Source organism: Varanus komodoensis, unplaced genomic scaffold (genome assembly GCF_004798865.1).
Source record: "Varanus komodoensis strain SLA01 unplaced genomic scaffold, ASM479886v1 scaffold42, whole genome shotgun sequence".
Lineage (NCBI taxonomy): Eukaryota > Metazoa > Chordata > Lepidosauria > Squamata > Varanidae > Varanus > Varanus komodoensis.
In genome coordinates this window covers 3243909-3256511 of record NW_025335972.1, presented here as the reverse complement: position 1 = coordinate 3256511, position 12603 = coordinate 3243909, and the positions used below count along the sequence as shown (strand labels likewise).

The 12603-nt window shown below is 45.3% G+C and overlaps 1 protein-coding gene across 1 annotated transcript; it reads left to right on the top strand.

Moving 5' to 3' along the window:
- Positions 1–2797: 2797 nt before the first annotated feature.
- On the top strand, positions 2798–12603 carry LOC123029961 (forkhead box protein P3-like). Its single transcript, XM_044443429.1, has 9 exons — positions 2798–2863; positions 3405–3491; positions 4472–4580; positions 4663–4789; positions 7301–7379; positions 8204–8381; positions 9194–9270; positions 10669–10770; positions 12077–12603. The coding sequence occupies exons 1-9, from the start codon at positions 2798–2800 to the stop codon at positions 12338–12340; spliced, it is 1089 nt and encodes a 362-aa protein (XP_044299364.1). The 3' UTR covers positions 12341–12603.

Genomic DNA, 12603 nt, shown 5'->3' with positions numbered 1-12603 from the left:
GGATTTACAGGCAAGAAATCCACAGCTGTTAGCCTTTGCTGGAAAGGGTGGCTGATGGGCCATTTCCTTGGAGATGTATTTCAATGCATGGGTGTATGGCTGTGAATTAGCACATAACCTGCATTTCTGCATAGCTGAGCAGGTGCACGTACATCTTGTGGACTTGGGGGGGGGGGCGGAGGAACCTGAAATGGCAGTGTGATCTCACACAGTCTGCAATTGCAGCACTGTGGTTTGTGCTATAAAGCACGTGCAATGTGCCAAACTCTTCCTGCTTCTCCTACACCTAGAACACTATGCACTGGTGTGCAGCACTTGATCACAGTATAAACACAGCAGACATTGCACTGTATTCATTAACATGGGCTCCAAGAACAGCAACTGCATGTGAAAAATAATACCAGCACAACACTGGGTAACTGTCCACTTCCCAGTAAAGCTGTGGCACTTCCAATTCATTTGTGGTTTCTTTGCAAAATCCTCCCATAAGCCCACTGGTATTCATCCAGTGAAATAGAGATGGTGGCCCAGGACCACAAAAATCCAGAAGACCATTCATAATGAATGCATAGAAATCAAGAAAGCACTGAATGCATGCCACCTTTTAATATATGAAGTAATAAACAAAACTATCAGTTTGGCTGGTACAAAGCAACAGTCTGATCAACAGCCTGCAGAAGAAAGCACCACCCCTTCCCCCATCCTCTTCCTTTATAGATCAGTAGCCATCCTCGAGTGGGTGGTAGCTTTCTTCCAAACTGCAGACATGAGGACTAGCAAGGCTGCAAGTGCAGTGCAAACTCTATTTATAGAATTTCTCTGACAGAAAATGTTCTTAGCTTTTTGATGTATGTTGAACATGAATTTGAACACTGTATTTCAATTTTGTCAGTCTCTGATGCGACTTTTCCATATGTGCATGTATGTGTGAGGGCAGAGCTGTGCATTGCCTTCAGGAAAAGTGTTAATCCCCAATTAACTGAGGAGAATGAGCCTTTCTGAGAGGAGCATTGGGTCAGTAATGCCTGCAGAAGGAAGTGTTTTGCAGCGCAAAACTGGCAAGCATGTTAAAAACACACCTCTTTTGTTCTAGATCATTCTCTCCCAAAGCAACTTTTCCTCCTGCAAAAATTGCTGCCTGGGTTTTGTTCTTTCCATTTGCCTTAATGTGGTAGGCACAACGGTTACTAATCTTTAAGTAACCTCACAGGGAGAAGCTTGGTATGTTTTCCTACATATAATGTGCTGCTTCCCTAACATACCATTCTCCAACGTAAAGCTTCACATGTTTTAGATTTTAACTCCCATCAGCCAGGGTTATTACTTCATTTCAGTGGCTCACTTTCATCCATTTTTTAGAATGTGCTACACTGAGCTTAAATCAGTAATATCAGTATTTTATTAACTAAGGAAGAAATTTGGAATAAATTCTAATAGGAATGCAAGTTGGGTGTCAAAGGAAAGAATCGAGGTCTATGCCCTGTGGAAGCATTTTAGCACATGACATCTGGACATCACTTTCTTTTCATCAGCTTTGAGCAGAAACCGGCTACACAGTTTGGAGATTTTCTTTATAACTTTGTAAACTGTCTTTAAAATATTCCATATTTTGTATCCCACGGTATAAAGATAATCCCACGCCCTTGATTCAAAGCTGGTTCGAGTTTGTGAGGGGAAAACTTTGCACTTACTTTTTTCATGAGTGGCATGCCTTATTCTGTTAACTATTTGCTGTTAAAATAAAGTTGTGCTCATTTATTTTTTTACTGTAAAAAATCTAAACATACATTTTTTTCCTAATATTTCGGGGATTTTGGACTCTGTGTGTCCTAGATTTCTGTCAGTTGTTGAAGTACCTGGCCAAGTTAGGCAGTGAGACCCAAGTGCCTTGGGAATATTGAACTACTCATGTTCTTGAGACAAAGAAGTGGGCCTACAAATTATTAAGCACTTTGCATGCTGGAAATGCAATTAGCTTTTGAATGTTAGTCTTATGATTATTGTTATAAAATTTTCATCTTAGAACCTGTTTTCTTTACAAAATAGGAATATTCACAGAGTGAGGTCAATATCTTTTTATTGCAATAAAGGGGGAAAGATCAAAGTAACACTCAATGTCCTTCCCAGATAGTTTCCTCTCAATTCATGTCTTTTATTGCTTTCCACGGCTGCATAACCCTTTCCATTTTCTCCTCATTGGCCGGGATACTCAGGAGTTACATTCTCTCCATCCTCCTCTTACATGTTTCCCATCCCCTCCCACTTCATATATCGCATGACCATGTAAATGAGGGTATTAGCTATGCAAGGTGTGGCAGATAATAATTAATTACTTTATCTTTTTAACTCTTTGCTTAGCTTAGCGCCACCTGTGGTTTGACACATCTCACTTGCTTCCCCCATTTCCTAGCCACTCACCACTTCCTTCAAATTATTCATTTTTAGAGAACAGGAAACACACTTGTCTCTGGTTGCATACCACTGCACCCGTTTTTGTTGCTGCTCCCGCTGCACTATCATCACTGGCAAATTAGATTTCCAGACTTTTCTGGAAGGCACTGCAGATTTACAAAATTCAAATTGAATCACCTTCCGGGAGGCTGTTTGGGTAGGTCTGGGAGATCAAGGTTGTGGGGGGAAAGTGTGGAAATGTCAGTTGATTAGATTATTTTATTCCAGACACTCCCAGTTCTTGATGCCTGGTTCCAAGCCATCCCCCTCTATGGCTCCAAAGAGCACATTCCAGCCCAGCCCAAGACGGGGCGCTCAGAATCGGCCGACGGTGCTGACACGTGCCATGCCGTACAAGCAACAAGGAAGTCACTCGGGATCCAGTCAAGGCAGGGAGGCCAACCCACTCATGGCAAGTGTCCAAAGGCAGGCCTGCTCAGGCAGTTGCTGAAGCCTACAGACAGAAAACTCTTGTTGCTGTCTTTCCCCCTCCTTTCTTGGCACTGAATCCAGGCAGGTAGGACCTGTCTTTGCCAGTGCAAAACAGTGCAAGCCCAGTAGCAGCGTGGGGAACCTCTGGCCAGGCAGCTCGATCCAGCCCTGCTGCAGTGGTTTCCCAGGTGGCTGTGCCCCTTCCCCTTCCTCTGGCCCCACTCCTTTCCCCCAACCTCAAGTCCTTGGGGATCCCCTGCCTCATTGCTGAAGGCTGAGTTCATGTCAGTAAGAGCTTTAATGCATTAAGAGCTTTAATTTAATTTAATTTAAATTCCCAATTGTATCCCTATTGTATACATTCCCCACCCACCACTTGGAACAGACTTCTGCCTTGGCACACTCCTACCCTTGATATCCCTGATGGTTCAGAGGCCCTTCGAGACCAGATTGGCCAAGGGCCCACAGTGAATGGGGCCCTGCCATCCCTAAACACTGCAATGATACCTGCTCCTTCCCAGGTACATTCGCCACCAGCGCTGAGCCAACCCAAGGCCGTCACTTCTTCTTCCCAGGACAAACAGAGCCAAGCTGTGCCGATTCAACAGGTATTGCCAGAACCTCCATTCTTCTAAAATTATTTCTAGGTCACCTTTAAGGATGGAATTCTCTCAAGGTGATGAGTATCCTTCCAGAAATGGATGCATATATCAGTTCTGGAATTCCAGAACTTTCAGAATTGTAGGTTTTATGGGATGGTAGCAAGATCTAGCATGTGTGCATAGTTTATCCACCCCCACCCCCGCCACACACACATCTTCCTTGATAAAATTAGGCTTCCATTAATTAAAGTATTCATAACACATAGAAGCAGCACTTTAAAACACTCTGAACATGAAAATGTTCAGCTCATTTTAAAAGGAGAAATGGCTATGATTTTCCACTTTTTCTGTCATCAACAAGTCTCAAAACTTTGCTGTTGTAGGTCTCCTCTAGTCAAGATCATTCCTTCCAAACTGAGGGCAGCCTGCACTGTTCCCTCTTATCCTTGATTCAGTAGTTAGCAGAGGAAAAGCAGAAGGAAACTGTCTGTCTGGGGTTTGACTATAGGGTCCTCTGGGTACAGATGTAAAATCCCAGAACTAGTCCAGTAGCGAATCCACAAAGGAGCCAGGCAATTTTTACTAGGTGGGGTGTGAGGTGGGGAATCCAACAGCTTCTGTCAACAACCTGTGGTTATGGAGGGGCCTTGACACCCCCCAGTTGGTGTCCTCTTCCTTGTTTGACAGGCAGAGAGAGCCAGAGAGCAAGGAGGCAGTGACACTGACCCATCCTCCTCCTCCTCTCCATTGCCACTGAGTGGACCAGAGTGTGAGGCAGAGGAGCATGCAGGTTTCATTGATGAGGAGGAGGTGGTCCAGGGGCTCTTGTCACAGGGCCCTGCTGTGGTGCAGGTTGTAGGCAGCTGCCCCGGCATGCCTACACTTGATGCCAGTCCTGCTTAAGATTGTAGGAGCCTTGTCATTGAGAAGGGGGAGTACTAACTCTTGATTGTTATTTCTCTCAACATTCTCCTGGTTCCTCTCAGGCCTCCTTCACAGACAGCAGCCAACAGCCACGCCTCTTACTGCCCTTTCCGGGGTCATCACTGCCACAGGAAGGCCAGTCTGCAGGCTCAGGTCATGCTCCATCCCCTCGTAAGTAGAGGCAAAGGGAAGACATGGGTGTTTGCATGGCTGCCCAGCTGCCCACCCTCCTCCTGGTTTGGCTTTGTTTCAGGAATCAACACTGTGAAGTTAGACTGGACTCAGCAAGCTGCTGTTACTGCACCCCACTTCAGAGACAGGTCCCCAGGGAAGCGGCTACCCGTGGGCAACAGCCCTTGCTTCCACAGCTTCGAGGAAAGGTGAGCTAACCTGTTATCTGGTCACTGGTCTCGTGTGCCAAAAGCATCCCTACCAGGTGTCTTGAAAAGCAACACACAGAAAGAAGACTTTTCACCTCCCACTGCAGTTTGTTTGATTCCTGAGGCTTTTCTCCAAGTCTGGAAATGTTTGTAGAATGATGTTACATTAGCAGGGTGGCCACTTGTGTATTGCCCAGACAGAGAATACAGTGATTTGTATAACACTGGCATAGGTTAATCTATATGTATAGATGCAAACTTAGAAATAATTACTGTAATTTAAATAGAAATACAGTACATCTCACTATAGTGTGGAAGATGACCTATGTGCCTACCTGTTCTGTTTGCTGTGCAGGACACTTGATCAAGGTACTCCAGAAAAGATGGCACATGGCCATTCTGTGCAGGTAACTGGTCCAGAGGCCTAGCAATCCCACTTAAACCTGCCCAGGTTGTATTAGGCCTTCTCCTTTACTGATAAACTCTGTCACCCTTCACCCTCAGGCTTTGCCCTCAGCTCAGAGGGGAAAGTAGTTCCTTTTAAGTGAAAAAAGGTGGCAGTAGGGCTGCGGGGCTACCCAGTTGCAGGAGTAGGAGCAAGAGGGAGCACAGGGCAACTGCAGCCTGAGTGAGGTCTGTTGTTAGGATGAGTTATCTTTTTGATAGCTCAGTAAATAAATTGTTGGATGTTAACCACCCCGCTGCTGCGTTCAGATTTGAAGCGCATCCTCCAAAGGAATTATTAAAATCTCTGGGTGGAAAGGGGTTTAAGCCTGGCTTGAGAGCTTGAACTCATTTTTCCTGCTCCATCATCTTCATAAATTTTCATGAGCTACCATGCATGGCTGAGTTCTTGCCCTGGCCCAGCAGACACGACTCTAGTTTGTCCTACCCAAACCTTCATGGACCCACACTCTGCCCTCCGAGTGTCAGGGGCTGGCAATGTTAATTCCATATAATTTATTTAAGGTATTTCTATACTACCTTTCTGCACAAGAACAGTGCAACCAGTGTGGTGTGATGGTGAGAGTGTTGGACTGAGCACCTGGCAGATCTGGGTTCTGGTCCCCACTGGCCGGGAAGCCCACTGGGTAACTTTGGGACAGTTCTCTCAACCCAACCCTACCTCAGAGGGTTGTTGTTGTGGGGATAAAATGGAACTATGGGAGCTGCCTTGGGGTCCTCACAAGAGGGAAAGAGGCGAGATATAAAAGCAATGTAGTAACAATATACCAGCAATGTATATGATAAAATAAAAAGGTAACCACCAGACAGCTCCACATCGTGCCCTGGTTGTTTTGTTTTTTTGGTTTGCCACTCATACATTTGGTTGGGAAAAAAGTCATGGCAGAGAAGGCCACAGCCTCTGCCCAAACCACAGTTGGTTAATTCCACTTGATTGTGCCCCGAAATCATAACTTTGGCCCCATGAACCAGTTGTGGTGACTCAACGAGTTGGTTGTAGAAGGGAATGGTACTTTCCTTTCTAGCCTGCATGAAAAAGGAGGAGAATTGAAGCCCTAGGTAGTAATGTTCAATAATCAGGAGAGGGGGATAAATCCATGAGCTCAGTTCAAGAAAGAGAGAAGCCTTACAGAAGGGAAAACAGATGCTTGAGCTCACCAGAATTTGTTTTTAGTTTATTTGAATGGGAAGAGTTGTGCATCTTTAAAAAGCAAATTCAAAAATTTATAAATATTTTTGGAAAATATGCAGGGGTACAAACAAGGCATTTTTGTAAACAGAAACAAGTTTTCATACCTCTCTAGCTGCACTACTCTTATCCTGTAGAACAGGAATGGCAGCATCTAGGACAGATGGAACATAGGAACCTCATACCAAATCAGATAATTGGTTGATCAGGCTCAGAGTCTACAGAGTTGTCCATCCAGCCAACCAGCCTCTTCTTTAGGCTCCCACTTCCTCTCCCTTGATAGGGGAAAGCTCGTTTTTCTGATCAGCAGCTGATCAGAGAGGTTTTCCTTGCTGCATGGTGAGGAAGGCTCTTTTTCTCAGCACTCAGCAGGAGAAAGTTCTTGCTTATGAGAAATGAAAGCTTTTTCCAGCTCAGGGATGAGAAAAGGAGCTGAAAAATACCAGCTTGGCAGGGGAAAAGGTAGGTCTGACAATGCTTGGAACCTGGCTGTGCATCTAGTTGATAGAGGGAAGGGTTGCAGGCTGAATTGAAATAAGTAGTTTAAACGTTCAGCTTGCAAGTCAGAAGACAAAAGGAACCTTGGGATTGAGTCTTACTATCCTGCAGCTCAAAACAGCTCAGGAGCCCACAAAGCGGTTAGTTTGCTTCATTTGCCTTGCAAAGCAGCCAATGCTGCCCAGGGACTTGGTGCCAGGTATTGCATGAGTGTGAATCAGCAGGGAGGCTGCTAAGATGTCAAGGGTTGCCTTCAGCGAGCGATAGACTTGCCAGGCGTGTTGGATTGTCTCAAGTGAAAACTGGACAACTGGAGGATGTGTGTCTGAAGGTGGCTTGCGGCCTGTTGTCTCTTGCAGAAGCATGTGCAGGGAGCGCAGACTGGGTAATACCAAGTGGCACATGCAAGAAGAACTGGTGCGCCAACTGGAAGATGAGGTAAGGGCCAGCTCTGCTGGGTTGAGGGGACATAGCACTAGAGAGCCACCCTGCCCAGTCTGGTGCCCTTGCTTTGGGCTATTTCTGTCTGTCAGCCATTTTCTGACTGGGGCTGATGCTGAAGACCAAAACTACTGGAGGGCACCAGGTTGGGCAAAACTACTGTACAGCAAGTTGCACCCCATATTCCTGTTCTCTGGGCCAAAATGGACTTTACTTTTAAATCAGTGTCTAGCAGATATTTTTTAAAGATAATTACTCTAGGGTAGGTGAAGGGTCCCCCACTCCAGATCTTAAAAGCCTCCTTATGCACTTACTCTAGGGTGAAAAAGAAAAAAAAAGTTTTTTGGACACAGATGTAAGGTCATGTTTGCTTTTCTCCTCCAAGTACAGATATCTATATAGCCAAAATGGCAGCAAGTGGGAGTTATCAGCAGACTTGGTGTAATCCTAAAATTTGCAGAAGTTAAAAAAATCCCACCAGATTGCAGGCCTGGAGAAAGGAGGAGGGAGAAGAGAAGCAAAACAGCCAAATGAGGGCAAAGCATGCTCAGCACCCACTGGATGCTGACAGTCGAGACAGAGAAGAACTGAAGACCAAGTGGGAAGGGGAATGGAAAAACTAACTGCTTCAAAGGCTGATTTTGCTTTCTCTGGGCACTCTCCAAAGGAACTGGTACTTGATCGATAGTCTGGGCTTACAGGATACAACCAAATGGAATGTGAGACACTCTCAGTCACTTCCCAAGCAAAGGGCAAGATTGACAGAATGTTTATATCCCGGAAACTGACCGTGTTCTCTTCATTTCTGCTCTATGATCCAGCTGGCACAAGAGAAGGAGCGGCTGTACATTATGCGGGCAGAGCTGGCATCCAACTCCCACTCACAGTTCCCATATGTAAGCACAGGGCTAATCCTTCCAGGGCAGTCCAAAGGGCCAAGGAGTGAGCTTGTGAGTGAGAGACACCTCACAACCCACCATGAAGGCCAGAGCAGTTCAGGTGAGAAGTGATCTCAAGGATGGGATTCCAAATCCTGGCACTCCAGAAACTGATTGGTGCACCCTAGGTATTAGCTTGCAGGACTTGGGGTCAAAGATGTAGTTCTGTTATCTGTCCAGTGTAGGGGGAAAAGTTGCAGAAGCCAACAAAGCATTGAGAAGGCTGAAGGCAGTGCCTGCTTTTGAGAGATGAGTAGAGCAATGGAGGGATCCCAGCCCTATAGGATGGAAGCACGCAGTCCACCATTTTACTCTTACTTGTTCATATGAAAGCAGGTGCTGTGTGCTGGTGGTACCTGTTTTTCATGAATGGGTATACCTATCTATTTATAGAGATATCCTGATCAATTGTTTTCTAGATCACCTATGTTCTAAATTCCTTTTTCATGAAGAGGACAAGAACAACACACTCTAGCTACATGTATGGAGTCAGTTCCATTTGCAGCTCAGCCCATGAGCAGAAAACAGCTTCATTATGTGAGTCCGGCTTGATGCCATGCTGAATTAGCATGGTGGTTATAAGCCAGTAAGCACCTTCAAATCTGAATCATGCTATACACCTAGGGAAATTCTTTGCAACACCTTCTAGGCCCACTAGAAGGGAGTGCTCCTAAGCATGTGCAGAGTGTCACAAAAGTTACCAATGTCATCCTTTACAGCTCCAAGAATGAGGGACCTCACAAAAGGTCATTTACAACACAAACAAGCTCTTATTTACTGGGCTTGCAAGCAAGAGAGGACTTGGGATCAGAAGATCCCAGGGAAGATGAAGAACTGTTCCTATTAACATTTCCACCTTCTTTTTCACCACAGAGAGAAATCGTAGCATCGAATATTACAGGCACAGCACCACCCGTCCACCATTCACATATGCCTTCCTCATTGGTTGGGTAAGTTATTGCAAAAGGCAGATATGAAGCACCATGCAAATAGCACAAGACTATATTTAAATAGGACAGATGATCTGGGTAGCAAGATTTCAGAAAGATGCAGAAAAAATACACTGGGTTCAGAGGAGGGCAACAAAAATGATCCAGGGTTTGGAAACACTGCCCTAGGAGGAGAGAATGAGACTAACTGGGTATGTTTGGCCTTGAGAAGAGAAGACTGAGGGGGGACTTGCTATCCCTCTAGAAGTACCTCAAAGGCTGTCACAAAGATGAAGGACAAGATCTCTTCTTGCTAATGCTAGAATGTAAGACACAGAATAATCAGCTCAAGCTGCAACAAACTAGATTCAGGCTGGACATCAGGAAAAACTTCCTCACCATCAGAGCAACACGACAGTGGGACCAGCTGCCTAGAGAGCTGGTAGGCTGTCCCTCACTAGAGACATCCAAACAGAAACTGGGCAGCCATCTGAGTGGGATGCTGTAACTTGGTTCCTGCAACAGCGGGGGGTTGGGCCTTGTGGCCACTTCCAGCTCTGTTATTCTGTGATCAGCTCACTGGAAAAAAAATCTGTTTTCCAGGTAGGACTGAATGCTGTAGAAATAAGCCCCTCCCCATGCCATGGCCACCTACTCTTTCTCACTGCACCACTATCCCATGTCCAGAAACCTTTTCCTTCTCTGCACTTAGTGAAGTCACTGTCAACCTGTGTCCATTTGTTGCAGCCAAGTTAGCATAAATGCACTGTAAGGCACTCCTTACCAGGACAAGCTCTGTATGCCTATCTTAAACAGTTATCAGCTTGTGCAGAAAGCAAGTTTAGTGCAAAGAGGCAGCTGAAGAACATGTTTCCCCATGTGCATATGATCTCCATGTATGAATGGCACAGCAGAGCAGAATAAGTGCCACAACTCAGATACTGCTTAAGGCATGACCGTATCAGCTACCCAAGAGGTCATTTGTGTAGCGGCACCTTGAGGCATGCTGCTGAAGAACATCCCCGTGGAACCCTTGCAGGAGGACTACATGGGATGTTAGGACATGGCTCTCCAACTACATGCAAGCACTTAGTTGTGCCCAGCATTCTCTGTGGTCTGCAAGAGATCTCGGGGCCCTCTCCTAAGGCTGCACAGGGCAGCTGCTAAGCAAAACCATGTTTCAGGCTTCTTCTGCATTCAGCCTGCATAATTGACCATACAATGTGGGTGCCAAGTTCTTCCAATGCATGCCTTGTGTGCATCTCCTAGCACCTTCCCCATGCATGCAATTTAGCACTGTAAGCGCAAAACCAGACATTTCCTTTGTTAGTTCACCAAAAAGAGTTCCACCCACCAGCAGAGCTAGGCTGCTTTGACTCCAGGGTGCTGCTGTTAACTATCCATGCCTATGGTTTTCAGGCCATCCTAGAATCTCCCAAGAAACAACTCAGCTTGAATGAGATCTATTGCTGGTTCAACAACAATTTTGGCTTCTTCAGGCACCACATACCTACCTGGAAGGTGAGGGGACCCCAGGTTTGAGCTGAGAAGGGGGATGTGAAGAAGTGGTATCAGGATGGAAATATGGGGTGGCTGAGAAATTAGGGGTTGGGGGAAGGAAGTGTCATTGGAGATCAGGGAAAGAAAGAGATAACAGGAGAGGAAAGGAAATGGATAGAGGAGTAGAGTATCTATTTCTGCATTACAATCTCAACCTTTGGAAATAATCTCAAACTTCAGTTCAAAAAACTATGAAGTACTTTTATTTCTATATTTTGAGGAATGGAAATGCTTTTTGACCACAGTCTGGGGAAGCAGGACTGAAAACTGACTTGGGGCAGTGGGTAGCAGGGAGAAGAAAAAGCAGCATGAAAAAATTGGGACAGACGCACGGAAGAACCGTGCTTAAGAAAACACACAGATGAAGGGATCTGATTCTGTGTTGCACAAGCTGCCATGCAGAAGGGCCGTGGCTCAGTGGCAGTCTACCCATTTTGCATCTGGATGTCCCAGCTAGAGAGAAGGCTTGGGGAACTGGTACCTGGGAAAGTCCTCTTTTGGTCTGACAGGCTGCAGTTGGTCAAGTACACAAATGGCTTCCCTCAGAGTAAAATAAGCCTTTTATATTCAGTAGAATGCAGTGTAATGGTAACCAAACATGTTCATATTAATTTCTGTACCAAGAATAAAATGAACTATTTGTCTGACTAACCAGAGCTAAATAACAAGCAATTATGGGAAGCATAAAACAAAGCTGGGAAAGAGGACTCAAAGGTGAATTTATTTGAGAGTGTGAAAAAGAGGAAGATTATAACCTGTTTTATCTGTAATGCTTAACCCTATGGTTTATTTAACCCACATGTTTCTGAATTCTAGGTGGTTATATGTGAATGCTACCATAAAAGTAAACTGCAGTTCATTGTTGGGTTATAAACTCTGGATTGTTTAAATCATTGGTTGCTGTTACATGCAAACTCAAGGTGTAGGTGGTTTCATCAGGCTAGAGGCAGCTTGCAAGAGTGGTTCAAAAAGCAACTTCTCTGCAGGACAGTATACAATACTAGAAAGTCATTTGAGATCTAGGGAGGGAGCAAGCACATGAGAAGGGATTCAAAACAATCTAGTCATTGACAAAACAAACCAGGTCTTCTTTGATTATCTATCAGTAAGGAAATAAGAGTATGGGTTAAATAAACCATGGGTTAGTGTTATGTGTGGAGTAGGTCTAAAGCAGGGCAATCATAGTTAGGGCTGAAGGTTAGTGTAAAGAAAAATGCAAGTCTAGCAGCAAGTGGCCGCCCTCTCAGAGACTCTTCTCAATCCACAGAATGCCATCCGACACAACCTTAGTTTACACAAATGCTTTGTGCGTGTGGAGAATGTGAAGGGAGCCGTGTGGACTGTGGACGAGTTTGAGTTTTATAACAAGAGGAACAAGCATTGCTCCACTTATCCACATCCAGTTCTGGACAGCCAAGGAGCAGGAGGCTTTTCAGGAGAATGGGAGAGCGCAGGCCAGCCAAGAACAGAAAGAAGTGTCCACTACAGGCCAGGGTCCTCTCCCCATTTTGGCTTTCCTCAGGGACCATGAGCTGAAGCAGCTGATGTTGACTTGCCCCTTCAGAGGTCCTGGCAGGAATATAGAATGTGTATGATAGTGAAGTTGGCTTTCTGTGCTGAGGGCATTACCCACATACGGCCTACAGCTGACCCTGCTTGCAGTCAAGAAAGCAATATTGCAAAGGCCTCAAATTTGGCAACAGGGAATGTGGAAACAAGTGCAGTCTAAAGCAGCCACATATCCCAACCTCATTGTACCCCATACCAATCAGCACATGTATTTTTTAACAAAAA